The 16,483-nt window shown below is 37.3% G+C and overlaps 1 protein-coding gene across 1 annotated transcript; it reads right to left on the minus strand.

Annotated features, from left to right (window-relative positions):
- Positions 1 to 1,427: 1,427 nt before the first annotated feature.
- gpatch11 (G patch domain containing 11) lies at positions 1,428 to 14,607 on the minus strand. Its single transcript, XM_041252896.1, has 8 exons — positions 14,456 to 14,607; positions 13,524 to 13,750; positions 12,533 to 12,574; positions 7,059 to 7,179; positions 6,606 to 6,696; positions 5,656 to 5,772; positions 3,676 to 3,757; positions 1,428 to 3,408 (listed from the first exon to the last, which is right to left on the minus strand). Exons 1-8 carry the CDS (start codon positions 14,503 to 14,505, stop codon positions 3,353 to 3,355), a joined length of 786 nt encoding a protein of 261 aa, XP_041108830.1. The 5' UTR covers positions 14,506 to 14,607; the 3' UTR covers positions 1,428 to 3,352.
- Positions 14,608 to 16,483: the final 1,876 nt, after the last annotated feature.

Raw genomic sequence — 16,483 nt, forward strand, 5'->3', positions numbered from 1 at the left:
ACTTTAATTCAGAAAATTGTTTTACTTTTAAAAATGTTGTCAGGACCTTTATTAAAGCTATGTTATATGTGGTTAAAATCAAAAACACATTGTTATAATATTAATAACACTTTTTTTATTGTATCATGTTGCATTTTATTTAATAATAGCAGTTAACTTTAAGCTACTACAAAGACGTGGTTGTGCGATGTGCGATTTATTTTTATGTGCAATTATATTTGTGTTAAATCATTATAATAACACTTTTTAAATAATATGACAATATCTATTGTTTAACGTTCCCAGTTTATACCATCATCAGACTTGTAATTTAAAGTTTGTAATCGCCGGATATTTACATTATAGGTTTTCTTTGTATAAATATTACCGAAAGAGATATAAATACAATATTCTGTATATTGGTTGCGACACAATTAAGCCTTAAGATTTATTTTTATGTGAAATTAGATTATTACTGCTGTCAAGTCACAAACCCCTCCCCTCTATGTGTACTGCCCAGGCCCACCCCAAAAAAGGGGCAAAACCTAAAAAATTTTTTTTATAAAATATATAAAAAACAAAACCAGACCGCATCACAAGCATCGATCTGTAAGTATGGCACTCTAATTTATCATTCATAATACAGGTGTGTATATACACGTCCATATATATGAAGTCTGCGTGTTTCTTGGTATGATCATATGAAAGTATGTATAGGAAGCCAATCGTTTTGTGCGTTTCTCACATGATCTATCTATATATCTCTTAAAACACCATCTTAAACTAAAAACGTGTACAATTTCTGTATATATTAAAACCAGTTTAGACATTCCCACACGTAGACTTGATTAAAATATCAAAAACAGTATTCTCTGTGTCAACAGAAGTGTTTGTACCCACTTCCCCATAAAATAAAATATAAATATATATACAAAAAAACCAAGCATTTTACCGTGAAAATAATAACTTAGTTAAACTTGAGCCTACATAGAATAAATGCTTATATATATATATATATATATTATATATATATATATATATATATATATATATATATATATATATATATAGGAAATAAACATTTGGCAAATAGTGATTTTAACTCTGCATAAACATGCATAAACATAATGTTTTTAAAATATTTATTTTTGTTAAAAACCACACTGCAGATCCAAACACAGCGAGTGCTTTACTTTAAATAAAATGTATTTATAAAAAAACTTAAAACGTACATTTACACTTCAATAAATAAGACGAAAAATGTTACTTTTTTAAACAGAAAAATAATGTCTGCAATACACTTCGATACATATGATGTCAAACGTCACTTTTTTAAACAAAAAATAGGTCTGAAATACCTGTTATCGTTTCTTTAAATAAATACAAATGGCATCTGTAAAATCTTGGATAAATCTCCACAGAACCTTGCCTTTAAGTTCTAAAATTTGCGCGTGCGGAGAAAGGCTCAAAAAGGCAAACGCTAACTTATTTCACGGCTAACTTATTTCCTGTGACACCGGTTCATGCAGCGAGAAGTCAGCGGAGACGTAAAAAACCCTACTGCGCTGAAATGGTATTCTGAAGATATATCCTGCGCCGCTATGTAGCGCCTGCCCCATCGCCACATGTCGGCATAAATTTTGTGGTGTGATATTATCAACATATTCGCCGAAGCAATTCTGATGACAGCGCAATGGGGTCCCAAATAGACGACTGACAATGACGGATGATTGGGCTCCAGGAAATATTCCCTAGGAATTAAAGCCCTGATTATACTGAAACTCTAGTATATTACAAGCTCAGAGGGAACGTGATGCGGCACTTCATGTCCCGCAAGAAAATGAATCAGCTGCTGCTATTGGTAGATCAAGGAGGGTAGTAAGTATTTTAAACTTTACATGTAGTAATGTCAGTGCCATTAAATAATGTACCTTGCATAATTATTATAAATAATAAATGATTGCCCTACATGCCTCTGCCTCTTCTATTAATATAGCAACCTCCTGTGTTGTGAAGCGTGATTTACGTATTCTCTCGGCGAGTGACCTACTACTTGCTTTTCTGACTTGTGCTGTTTTTTCTTGCCCTGTACTATTGCCACTCGACATGATCACCACTTCTACATTCAAAACGGAGCCTTGTGGTGACGCAAGCGCATTCTGTCCTGATTGGATAGCAACCTACTCAGTATTGATTGGCTGGGCGCTGTCACTGTGCCATTAAATGCGCTTGCGCTGGGTTTTTATTTTGATCAGAATCACACTTTTGGAGAAGCCATGCACTACGGGGCAGATGTGTTTGACTTTAACTAGTGTCTGCGACTGCACTCGTTTCATCAGAATCGAGCCCATAACGTGTTAAGTACCAGAATGCAATACTGTAAGTAACTGCAGTACTGTATGTAGGGCAACTGTATACAAAAATATACAACAATAAAAACGTTCACACTAATAACATGAAAAAAAGAAATAACTGAATTATCCAGTCAATAAATCAAAATTGGAACTTAATAATGTGATTCCACTCAAAGGACTGCACTAAAGATTAACGTAGTAACCACCACCCTATATCCATTTGCCTGACGAGGACCCATTTGTCTCCTGTGAGCTTACCAGGAGACTCCCATCATTTACAAGCTTGACAAAATATGTATTTATTTAAAGTTAAACCATATTTTAACTTTTATGCTCACCATTTTTATAAAACTAAAATATATCATACAACTGAATATGGTCAATGTGCCAGTTACACACATCATCACAAGAGAGAACTTATTTTAACAATTATGAGAATACTCCTGATGCTTTCACCAGAAAACATAAAACTATTAAATATAAAATCAAAACAAAATAAAATAGAACCCTCACCAATGTACAACGTTTTTGTTTTGTTATTCTACAAATGTTTTGAACAAATTATTGACTATTGGTTGGTTTATTTGGAAGCAAAATTGAACATGTTTTTTTCTTTGCAAGAATCATCAAGGTAATTTGTACACATTAACTTTCTAGTTAGCAAATCTGATGCAATACTTTGAAATATCAGAATGTGTTTCTCACAACACCTTTTTCTGTCTACATAAGAAAGTGGAATACAAAATAAAAAAATAAATAAAAAAACATACATTGATAACACAATTAGATACTTGGTTCATATAGTATATTATAATAGACATTATGACCATTGAAACTGAGTTTGAACAGAATGAAAATGGTAAAATAGGGGAAGATAGCTTCTTAGTCCTGGTCAAGTGACTGTGAATGTTATTGACGAGCCAGTTATCGTCGCCACCTGTTACACGTTTATTACATCTTTTTTGTGCGGACTTTTTACAGAGGGTATCTTGCATTTATGGTCTTTGTCCTCTGCACCTTTAGTCGTGATCTGCAGCAGTCTCTCCAGGGCAATTTGAAGACAAGTCTTCATCATCTGTAGGATTACAAAGGAAGAGAGAGGTTAGCATAATTACAGTGCTTGTTACCCCTATGAATGATTAAGAACTTGGGGTGGGAGATTTATTTGCCATTAACTCTAATCAAACCCCTTTTTATTAAATATATTGGTATCGCTGAATAGATAGTTATACCCCCTGAAAAAATAGGCAAAATAATAAACAAGATGACACACAAGTGCTGTGGCAATCCAAAAATTATCAGCTAATTCAAAATGACTGGATGGGATTCCTTCTCATCTTACCATCGTATGATGTACCACACCAGATGCAGTAGAAGTGAACGTTTCGTAAATATGATGTCAGTATCTGCAACTTTTCAAAAGACTGAAAGAAAAAATATAGGGTTGTTGCAACTACTGAAATGTTTCAAACTTGTGTACTATGTATTACTCAACAAAGTGAAAAATACAGATTTTCTAATGTTTACTTAGTACAGCTATTGACAACAGCTTTGGTCGTGTTTTAAAGTCCTGACTTCAACTGAAATCGGTCATTTGCTTGGCGGCAGGCTGATGTCAACAGACTCTTTATGGTGTCTGTTTATCCAAACCGTACTGTATCATTTCATCGTAAGGATTTAGAATACTAAATAAAAGTTCATGGCAGAGAAATTGTCAGGATATCGTCCAATTATAAAAACTGTTCAAGTCTTTCAAATTTAAACAGTTTCAGTTTTCTGCATGTTTCACAGCATAATAATATAACAATACTAAGGAGGTTGTTTGGTAAGCAGTTACTTTATGAACACATTATGAAAACCAAGGAAATCCTGACAAAAACATAGCTGTTCATTTTAGACATGCTAAAAACCCTCAGTTGCAAAACCTACTGTAATGCAAAATCACAATCCTGCTTTTAGACACTTTCAATATTATTATTGGAGGGTGTGGTGGAAAGTTTCAGATTTGGAAGCCTCCCCTTTATGATTCCAGAGACAAAAAAGCATACAGATTACTTCTACAAATCACCAATAGGCAAAAATTTTGAGCATTTTTCTCTGCATTTGAAAAAATAAAAAAAAATCAATACTGAAAGGAATATACGGTAGATTATGTCATCTAATAAGGATTTCAAAGGGCCTAATTTATTCAGCAACCACTACAGTCCACCAAACAGCAGCTTCTAAATTATCAACCTTTTGCTTCTTAACACCCACCCACCAAACATGCTTTTGTTTTATAATGAGCATGTTATAAAAATCAATGGTTAATGCGCGTATGCCACAAAGACGGCTGTAGTGTGTGACGTCAGACCAGAAACAGGAACCAGGAAATAAATAAGAGAGAGGTGGAGTTGGGTGGAGCTGAGTTCAGCATTTAATGAATGAACAGAACAGTAAATAAAAAGGTTGCAACAAACAAAAACACAGGACACGGCACTTTCGCCAAATTAAAGAGACAAACAAAAAAGACTACACAGACAAACACGGGGAGCTGATATTTTAAGTATTAACTACTACTATTATTATTATTATTATTATTATTATTATTATTATTATTATTATTATTATTATTATAACCTCCGTCTTCAATCCTGTTCTCCACACACCGAACACACAACCCCGAGTGAGTGAAAACATGCTGCTTTTATGCAGCTGTACCGAGACTCGATTGCTAAGCAATCATTCAATTGGAGTCGCGGTACATCTGCATGTGAATTAATAAAGTGCAATTCCCCGTGCTCACATATTATTACTTTTTACTTGCACGTGAAGTGCTGTGCAATCCTCGTGCCTAAATACAAATATACATTTTAAACACTTGTGTTACACAGACCTGTTTATATCCAGTGTACCAATGACTATACACCAACAGTAACACACAACACACAACACAAAATACACACAGGGGCGGGGCACTTTGCCACAACATATCAGACTCTCAATAGTAAATTAGCTTTAATGAATCCCATTAGCCACACCTAGCATGCATATGTAAGAAAACAGAAATGCAGATTAATCATAATGACCCCATCCTAAACATAACCTCTTAAAATGTTTGGTTACCCTTTAAAAATTGTAGGTCCCTTAAAGTGTGTATATGTTAACAAAATACTACCATAAATTCTCTACACAAGTCTCTGGATTAAGCAGTTTTTAAAAGTTAGTAAACATCTGTTATAGTTTGAGGTTTTGTTGGTATTGTTTCACTTCCAAGGTCAATCCACCACTCTCCAAGTGAAATCACCAAGGAAATGCATGACTAGTTGAGGGAATTACTTACAGTTAGTTGTTCTCCTTCATCTTCCTCTGTTTCTTCATTTTCCTCCTCCTCCTCCTCCTCCACTTTCTCAGTTTTAGAGGCAGGCCAATACCAAGGTTCCCTGGGCTCTGTGATATCCTATAAAACACAATATAATAAGCCAATTACAGTGATTATTGACATTGAGCTCCACCATTTATTCTAATTAGCTGGAGTAACCAGTGTGACATATAGAACTAAACTTTATGGGGGAACCAGGATACTTCCACAACATTTCACATTTACGATAAAATAAAGGGGTCAGCTATAAATGTGATACGTACAAAAGGGACACAGAATAACAGGGGCTAACCCCCTCCCCTTGTATGTCTTGGCCTCTTATCTAGATACCACACCATGTTTTTGGTCAGATTAACAAAATGTATTAATAATCAGAATAGTAATCAACCTGTCTGCATTATATATTGTTTGGTCTAAATAACTACATCTAAGTCTGAATGGCACATTCAAACTTAGTGTCAGTAGCTATTCAAATAGGTTGCACATATTACTGCTGGCAGTACCAAAATGGTAACTGTAAGCATTTGTAATTTAAATAGCTTGGTCTAAAAGACGTAACCATGTCCTAAAAAAAAAAAGCATTTTCTTACTTCTTATTAGCATTCTTACAAGTCCCTTATTGGTTTTGTTAATCTTTGTTTTCCAGAAACTTTTCTCTATTAACAACACTATAAGTTCACATCCCATGTTACAGATCATAGGCATTCATATACTGTACATAGGGGGGCTATATGGGGGTCTGGTCAGGTCCTGTTACCTGGGTTGTATTTGGACATTTTTTTTTTTTTTTTAAGTTTCCAGGTTTTCAAGCAAGTACCTCAGCGAAGCTAGTACCAGAGCCCCTGAAGGCCAAGCTTTTTTAGGAAAAAAAAAACAAAAAAACTAAATGCACGCTATTTTGTTTCACTAACCTTTTGGCTATCGAGCTGTTCACAAGCCCGCTGGCTTTTCCAGAGGTCTGCCTCTATCTGCCGCTCTTCTTTTTCCGTTCTCATCCTTAGTCTGGAAAAACCATCACAGACAGAACATAACTATGGACTTCAGTGCACAGCTAATATGCTTCCTTATTTGACTTTTAAAATCACATTGAATCAATTTGTGCTGTAATAATTAAGAATAGAAAATAAGTAAACAGATACAACATAGGATTAAAAAGAACACATATAATATGATAAACAGATAAGAAATGAAATATTACAAAAAAAATATTCTTTTAATCAATTTTATCAGTGTTGGAAGTTCTGAATGAAGTATCTTTAACTGAATGTGTATCTCACTATTCAACCCTTATAACTACTTTTTCATTAGTATAATGGAACACAGTCCCAATAGAGCTACTTATACATTACAAGTCTAATGCATACCTGAAGTTTTCAAGATCTTGCTTCTCTACTTGCTGTTTGACTTGAATCTTTCGCCTATAATTTTCAAGTTTTTCTTCAGCTTTCCTCTTTTTCACCTCCTCTAGCCCAATCCCACCTCTATCTTAAGAAAAGAAATTAACTCACATGTTTTTCACTTTTGAGCAGTAAAGGTTCATTAAACAAACAAAAAAAAAAGGCTAAATATTGTACTCTCAACAACTATATGGTCTGATGAATACTGTGGAAGGCTGATTAATAATTTACACAGCAGACAACCTTTGGGTCAGTCCATGTCAAATCAATCACTTCAGGAAGGTTTCTGGCCTGACCTCTTCCAATTTTGATGCAGGGATGTTGGTGCCATAGAGATATAAGATTTCGCCAAGTTTGACATGGTCAAACGGTATTTATGTGAGAAGTCACCAAATATTTGACCCAAAACAGCTCCCAGATCAGACTAATGACATAAAAAGTACCAATAACTTTATTATTTATAACAAAATTATAGTTAATGCTATAGTAACAAGTAAACTATTGCTGGAAAGCTCTCTTTATGCTCTAGTCACCTTTATTATATTTAATGTCAAATACAATTATGACCTTTGACCTCACTTAGTCTGTCAGCCCCAACATGGATGACCAAAATCAAAGTTTGTACCAAAAAAATCAGCCTGGGATCTTGATGGGATCAGGAGGTATTCACTCATTACATTGCCTGACCCATGACACCATTGCTGTCCATTTATTTGTGAAGAGGCTCTTTGCAATTCTGAAAACAAAGATTGAGGTGAAACATCTATTTTAATTCTTGGATGGTGCTGCCTTGCAGGACAAGAACCAAAAAAAACTTGCATATCACCAGCAAGACTTCAAAATGCCAGCAGAATGGCACTTCTTTCAGTGAGCCATGGGCAAGGGCCCTGTGATGCCATTGGTGGAACAGTCAAGCAACTTGCAGATAAAACAAGCCTTCAAAGGCCAAATGATTCTATTCTCACCCAAAAGCCCCTTTTTGAAGGCTAGGCATGCTCTCCCCGGCATTCATTTTTAATATATCCCAACAGATGACACTGAGAAGAAAATCTTGCAAGCTTGGCTGAATGCATCAGTGACGATAACAGGAACGCAACAGTTCCATTCCTTCTGTCCAGATGCTGCGTAAGATGTGGGAAAAACTATAAAAAAGTTAGCAGCCTGAGAGAGCTTATCCTGATGGAAAATATTGCAAACTATGTTGCTTGCCAATACAATAGCAAATGGCGTCTGGCTTTTGTTGAAAAAAATCTGCCAGAAAGTGATGAAGTCAGTCAAGTTTTTGCATCCTGCTGAACAGCACAAAGTTTTTCATTCTCCACAGCATCCAGATATCTTGGTTGTGGGACGAGACCAAATCATCCTGTTGGTGACTTCCACCATGACAACAGGAAGAACCTACAAATTGCCAAGTAAAGAACTGTAGGAGGCAACAACAGTGCTCAAGAAGGTAATCAACCGAGTCAATGTAGACTGTAATAGTGTTGCACGTTTTGTCATTTATGTGAACTTACCTCATCACATCAGTCTTTCCACTATGTGTATGAACCATAACCATTCACATCCTGTGCTGTGCCAATGTTATTACATTATTAAAAGCACACGTTGAGCAAGTTGTTTTTCTTTTCTAGTCATTCATATATTTATCACCCATGAAACTACAATTATACAATGTAATGGGAATACCTCCTGATCCTATCAAGATCCCAGAGTTTTCAATCAATCAATCAATCTATATTTTATACAGCGCCTTTCATAGTGGACCACCATCAAAGCGCTTTACAAGATAACGAGGAACAATGCATAATACATTAAATAGTGAAATACAGGGCAAAGTACATTAAATACAAATAGTAAAAAAAAACAATGCAAATACATTAAATACAGGCATATTGTATTAAATACTGGGCAAGGATATGAATTCTAAACATTGTGGATGTGTGTGTCATACAGAATCAAATGAATAACATGGAGTGAAAAAACTGAAATAGCAGTTTAGACAACAGTTAATCACAGATATCAGGCATAACCCTTTGTGGTCCTATGTCGGACCAGGTCCGACATTACAATTTTCCCTTTCCAGTCTGATGTCAGACATTGTCCGACATCAACAAAATGATGTCAAGCACAGCTTTCTAGTTTTTTTTCCTCCGGAAAAAAGCAAGAGAAAATCTTTCAATGGCCAAGTGAGACCGATAGGTGGCGAAAAAAAAAAGGGGGGCGTATCTGAGCAATACACATAGCCCCTGCACCACAGACACAAACAAAGGAGAGAGCTGCTTCTGCAGCGCTCAAAGAACATCACAGATATTTGCATAGCTTTTTGAGATGTTATAGTAATAAAATAATGACTTGGATCACATTACTGAGGAATTTGGTGATAAAACAAGTGATCAGGAGAGGATTCATCAGTATGTAAGACTATGAAGAGGTATGTGAAAAATACAGCAGACAAGGGTTGCAGCTTGGCTGGAGATACAGTACTGAGTGTCCTTTGCTATGCAGTGCCTTTTAAACCTGTTTTACTTTGAAAAAAAAAAAACTTTTAAAAGGCACATTTAAAATAAACATTACATATGACAATAAATTGGACCTGACGCTCTTGATAAGCGCTGAATAAATGGACCGCTAAGGGTTAAAGAGCATTGAAAGCAAGAGAGAACAAGTGGGTCTTGAGAGTTGATTTGAAACGAGCGACTGTAGGAGCTCCACACACTAAAGCTGGGACGGAGTTCCAGAGAGTTGGGGCCATGAAGCTTAAAGAACACTCTCTGAGTGTGGTGCACTTTTGCTTGGGTATAACAAGCAGGTCACAGTCAGAGGACCTCAGCTTGTGTGCAGTGTCACAACGAGTCAGCAGGCTGGAGAGATACTTTGTACCTGTGTGATAAAGGGCCTTGCAGGAAAGCAGGAGAATTCTGAAAGTAATCCTGAACTTTACAGGTAGCCAGTGTAGCTGGGCAAGATGGGGGGTAATGTAATCATGTTTTTTACATCTGGTAACGATCCTAGCAGCGGCATTTTGAACCAGCTGCAGTCGATTTATGGTGCCACCATAGAGTTGCAGTAGTCGTGTCAAGAGGAGATGAATGCATAACAGAGTATCTCTGCATCTGGAGGGAAAGGTAGGGACAGACCTTTGAGATGTATCAGAGATGGTAGAAGGAGGATTTGACTACAGAGGAGATTTGGGCATCGAAAGGAGGACTGGTTACTATCCAAAAGTAAACCAAGACTTCGTACAGTGGGGGAAGGCAGCAGCAAACAGTTTCCGAGGTTCAAGGAAGCAATATTGAGATTCTTGAGTTGAGTTTTTGATCCTACTAGAAGTTGTTCAGATTTGTTAGTGTTGAGCTGAAGAAAACTGGCAGACATCCAGGCCTCGATTTCTTGGATGCAAGCCGAGAGCCAGACCATGGCAGAGGGACATCCAGGATCTAGTCTTAGGTAGAGCTGGGTGTCATCTACATATTGGAGTGAAAGAGGCTATGTTGGCAGATGAGGTGACCCAAGGGAAACATGTAGAGAGAAGAGGCCCAACAGCAGACCCTTGAGGGACACCGCAAGTCACCAGGTTTGCTTCAGCACTGCTTCCATCTTAGAAAACAGATAGGTAAAAGAACAGGCAGGAGAGGCAGGTTCCAGAGATCCCAGCATACTTCTGAAGGCAGTCAAGAAGAACACTATGCTCTATGGTATCAAAAGCAGCAGTTAAGTCAAGGAGGACAAGGACAGAGGGAGCAGCAGTATCAGCATTAAGGAGAAGATCATTTACAATCCAGAGCAGAGAAGTTTCGGTACGGTGATGAAGCCGGAAGCCAGACTGCAGAGATGCAAGTCGATTGTTATCTGTGAGATGTTTCATCAGCTGGGTGGCACAGCCCTTTCAAGAGTTTTGGAAAGAAAGGAAAGATTGGATATGCAACGGAAGTTGGATAAGCCAGCCTGGTCAAGGTCAGCAGGAACCAGGCCTGAAACAAGGGACAGGTTCAGAGTGTACCAAATGGAAGGAGCAAAGTCAGAAGCACAGAGAAACACTAGACTGGAGACATCAGTAATGGAGAGAGGAGAAAAAGAGAGAGCAGGAGGGTCAACCGGAGGAGAGTCAAAGTGGTCAAGTACTAAACTGGGTTTGTGGTAGGACAACATAGAATAAATTGTGTCGATTTTGTTCCAAAAGAAAGAGGAGGAATTATGGCAGGTAAGAGAGGAAGATGAAGAATGGGAGGTGGGTTTATCAATGGCTTGATGCAGGATTTGGTCAATGGTTTTGAAAAGAATATTTGGTTTACCGTGTCCCATGGATATGATTTTAGAGAAGTACTTCACCCGGGCAGCAGCGAGAGCACGTCTGTAGCTACTGAGGTGATTGGTCCATAGCTCTCAACTGTTAGTCCAGACGACCTCCATTTGCACTCAGACTTGCGGCAGGCAGACTTAAACAGTCGAAGTTCGAGGGTATACCATGGACAGTTGCAATGTTTCTTCACTGTTCTGTTTGGAAGCGGGGCAACTATGTTGACGATTTGAGTACGGGTGGCGTTGTAGAGGGACACCGCATCATCGACCGAAGATGGAAGAGTACCAATCAGAGGGGAAGAAGAGACGCATTCTGATAGTATTGTAGAATTTTGCAGAATTTGGGGATGGAAGTAAATCACAGTATCAATAGTAGCTGAAGGTGCGAGAAGATTAATATTGGCAGTTATTAAAAAATAGTCAGAGAGAGAGATATCTGTGACTCAGAGACTGGAGATATCAAGACCCCTCGTGATTATATATATATATATATATATATATATATATATATATATATATATATATATATATATATATATATATATATATGCATATTTAGATAGAGCACAAAGATAGCTTTCAAGCAACAGTTTACTTTTTACTGTAGCATTAACAATAAAAAAAGATTTTTGGTACTTTTTATGTCATTGGTCTGATCTGGGAGCCACTTTGGGTCAAACATTTGGTGACCTCTCACATAAAAACCGGTAGACCTAGAAATGTGAAATCTTATATCTCTATGGCACCAACATTCCTGCCAAAGAGTATCAAAATCCATGAACTTTCGGTTTCAAGGGTGACTTACCTGACATGCACTGACCCCCTTAGCAACTGAACAATGGTCAGATATTGTTTACTGTAATCCAACAATGGTTGTTGATGGTTTGTTGATTTCTACAATTATAATTTTTTATGACTTTCTTAACTTGCGGTCAGCAGCATATACACAGAAATCACTATTAAGTATTTCAATTAACTCATAATGCACACAAACATTAGGTTTCAGGGCAATGCGATTCTCAAAATGTAACCTTAAAACTCAAGTACATTCAAACAACTGGTGTCACCTGGCATAATCACAAGATAACATTTGCATAGGGATATAGCTGAATTATTAGGGTTTACATTTAAAATGTTCTTACCTGTTTTAATGTTCACTGGGATAGGTTCAACCCTGCCAGCTCCTGAAGTACACAAGCATGTTTGTCAATGGTCATCTACAGTACACGTTGCATCAAAAATTACTCACTGCATGAACAAAAACAAAACATCCCTGATTTCCTGGGAAATAAGTATAGATCATTGATGGTTTCTGAGATATGGCTGCAGGTTACAACAAATGCAATTACAATGAAACCAGATCAAGAGAACTCCAAAATACAACTATGAACCAAATGTGTGGTCTTTACCATTTTGGCCAGAGTTGAAAACAGAGGTTGATTTTACACCAGGAATGGAACTTTATTGAGAGAATCTGTATACTAAATATGAAGCCAATATCTCGCTGATCAAGGAGTTTTCTTAACACTGAAAATAAGAAGACATCATCTCAAACCTATATGAGCAGTTGGATTAGTGGTGGCAGCTGCAAAATTTACTAAAACATATGCTCCATTTATAGGGATGCTTAATAATTAAAGGTAATGTAGTTTTGTTTACTTTTGATGATTTTCAAGTGCTATATATAAAAGGAAAAATATGACATTTAAACACAGAAATTATAAGTGTGGCAGGGTGAAAGCCCTTAATGTAAATATGTTAAATCTGTTTTTTGCTTGCTGCTACTAGTAAAGTCACTGGAAGACCTTGCCTACAATGAAGAGTAGCTACGGAACCCTGTGAAAACACCTTAAGACACACCACAAACCATTGACTGCAATAAGAACTAGTTTGTGTCTGACTGCTCCTCAACAAAATACAGCTGTCTAGTGCTGGGTGCTGGATATATACACATATCAGCCAGAGTTTGTGTGTGTGATATGGATATGAATTAAAAAAATAAAATGTTCACTCCATACATGTGTATCAGACATTGGTATAAATGTCTGATACACATCTATATCTGGTGAACATTTTATTTGTTAATCATCTTCTGAAAACCTAATGTGTTTAATGCATTTCATACAATCCCACCTGCTTTTCCAAGCCCTTGACCTGCTTTGTACCCCATCTTTTGTAGTAAAGCAAAGCCCTTGTTTTCATTGCCTAATGAGCTCTTCATCACCGCCTCCCTCCTCTCCTGCTCTTCCTCTTTGAAGCTCTTTTGCCTGTTCTTTATATTCATCTCCTTGTGGTGCTCCTCCTTCCTCAGGGCTTCTTTCTCTCTCCGCAACATGGGCATCCCTGGCCTCTGATCCTCCCTGGTGGGTCAGACAGAAGAGGTTACAAGGGTCTCATCTAAAATATATGGCCAATGCCTTCACATTTTACATTTCAGCTCTCCAACAGGATCCTGCTACCTTATATAGCCTAATGGAAGGAAATATTTTGCTTTGGCTGCAGTTTCAGATTGGAATGCATTGCCGACGGACTTAGATCAGAAACTTTGCATCGTCAATTAAAAAAAAAAAAATGTTGTTCCACTATTTGAAGAAGCCCTGTGTATGTGTATGATGTGTAGAGTTTTAAATATGTGTTCCGTGTTTTTATGTGATTGGAACTTGCTGTTTGCGTCGTTGTAAACGACCTAATTATAGCTCATATGGCCTTTTTTCCAATAAAAATGTAAAATAGAATAACAATAATAAAAAGGCTAAACAACTCAATATATACACAAATAATGACCTGTAATAAAGACGTGAAGAAATACATTTCTTATCGTTTGAACTTTTAAATTACTTACAGGTACTTACAATGCATTTTGTAACAATAACGTGTGTGGTTCGTATGATTTATCTTGCTTTATATTAACATAGCCCATCTTACAGTTTGTCAACTTAACAACTGTCAGTAAAATAAATCTAATGCATAATTGCACATACCAGGTGGTACATTGAAATTTACAGTACATCTACGATTAAATGGACTTGCTAAACACGTTTACTAAAAAGGAAATGAGGCCTTACTTTTTAGATATAAAAGCGTCTGACATATAATCATCTTCCTCCTCTGCCATTGTAATTTCAAAAAAATGGAAAAAACAAAACCAATACACTAGTTAACAACAGTAGGTCTGTTATGCAGGAAACACTAATAAGACGATGTGCTGGGTTGCATTTTACATAATCCGCCCGGGAACTGAGAGCAGAATAATGTTGTGTTCCGGTTTAAAACATACAATTTGAATTACATTACTGAAATGACGGTTACAATGATGTACACGTTTTAACAAATGTGTGAAATGTTGCTGTTTTTTTTTTTTAATTAACCCTATATTGACACGAAGAACACATTAGTTTTACCATTATATGTTTTTTGTTTTTTTTTATATATATACTACAAACTAGATAAGAACATTTCAGTGTCACCTGTGCCGGGCGATTTGGTGGAGAAACATCTGGTAGGAAATAAACGAGCTGGGTTATTAATGTACTGTTTGGTGCTATTACAGTATTACATGCGCTGTCATCTATTGTATTATGTGAGGTAAAAACAGTTTGTAGGACTGTCGTTGCTTCTACTTATACAATTGTGAACGTTTCTGTCATTCATTATTTACTGCTTCGCTGAGATAATAAAAGAAGAGACGTCTTGATTGAAAAAAAAAAAAGTTTTATTATTAAATTGAAATAGTGTCTGTGTTCAAAAGAAAGATGAGGCATCTCGTCTGCAGTTTAAAGTTCAAGCCCTTGAAATAATAAGCAAGCCTACATATTTGTTTTTGTAAATACTGTCTCGTGAGCTTAGTGCAGACAAGCTCTTTGGTTACAATACATTTTATCCAGTAACTAAAGGGCCTGTCAAGTCAGTCTGTTCAAATACGTGCTGTAGTCTTGATCATTTTGTCGATGCTGAATCCTTCAAAACGCACTTACTAATGGAAGAATTGATCTCCAGTGATTAGGTAATACAAATGCTTGTTTAAGTTGGGGTAATTATTGTATACTGTAATAATAATGGACCCCAAGGTGTATTCGCCTGGCAGGTAAGAAGTCACCGTAAGAATGCACCGTTTTTTTTTTTTGGTTTTTTGTTTTTGCCTATACATGAATTGCAGCATACCAGTTTGTGTTCATTGTAATTTTCTTTAATTCACTCAGTCTGCCCTTTTTATTTTACTGCACTGGTTATTTCAATGCATTTTAATTGGTTTACATCTTCTACGACAAAAAACAACTATATCTGTTGTAGCCTTGTCAACCGCAGACCACGTGTAACCACGCCAGCCCAGGACCTCCACATCCTGTGGGATTGTCTGAGACCAGCCACCCGGACAGCTGATGAAACTGTGGGTTTGCACAACCAAAGAATTTCTGCACAAACTGTCAGAAACCGTCTCAGGGAAGCTCATCTGCGTGCTCGTCGTCCTCACCAGGGTCTTGACCTGACTGCAGTTCGGTGTCATAACCGACTTCAGTGGGCAAATGCTCACCTTTCGATGGCCACTGGCATGCTGGATAAGTGTGCTCTTCACGGATGAATCCTGGTTTCAACTGTACTGGGCAGATGGCAGACAGCATGCATGGCATCGTATGGGCGATCGGTTTGCTGATGTCAACGTTGTGAACAGAGTGCGGGTTGGGGTTATGGTATGGGCAGGCATAAGCTACAGACAACGAACACAATGATTTTGATCGATGAAAATTTGAATGCACAGATACTGTGATGAGATCCTGAGGCCCATTGTCATGCCATTCATCCGCCGCCATCACCTCATGTTTCAGCATGATAATGCACGGCCCCATGTCACAAGGATCTGTACACAATTCCTGGAAGCTGAAAATGTCCCAGTTCTTCCATGGCCTGCATACTCAACAGACATGTCACCCATTGAGCATGTTTGGGATGCTCTGGATCGACGTGTATGACAGTGTGTTCCAGTTCCCGTCAATATCCAGCAACTTCGCACATTCATTGAAGAGGAGTGGGACAACATTCCACAGGCCACAATCAACAGCCTGATCAACTCTATGCGAAGGAGATGTGTCGCGCTG

The sequence above is a fragment of the Polyodon spathula genome, chromosome 6 (assembly GCF_017654505.1).
Source record: "Polyodon spathula isolate WHYD16114869_AA chromosome 6, ASM1765450v1, whole genome shotgun sequence".
NCBI classification, from domain to species: Eukaryota; Metazoa; Chordata; class Actinopteri; order Acipenseriformes; family Polyodontidae; genus Polyodon; species Polyodon spathula.

Coding starts and splice junctions, on each gene's coding strand:
- gpatch11 (XM_041252896.1), bottom strand. CDS start 14,505: ATGGCAGAGGAGGAAGATGATTATATGTCAGACGCTTTTATATCTAAA. Junction 13,751..14,455: donor GACGCTTTTATATCTAAAAA/GTAAGGCCTCAT, acceptor CTGACCCACCAG/GGAGGATCAGAGGCCAGGGA. Junction 3,409..3,675: donor GTGTGGTACATCATACGATG/GTAAGATGAGAA, acceptor GTAATCCTACAG/ATGATGAAGACTTGTCTTCA.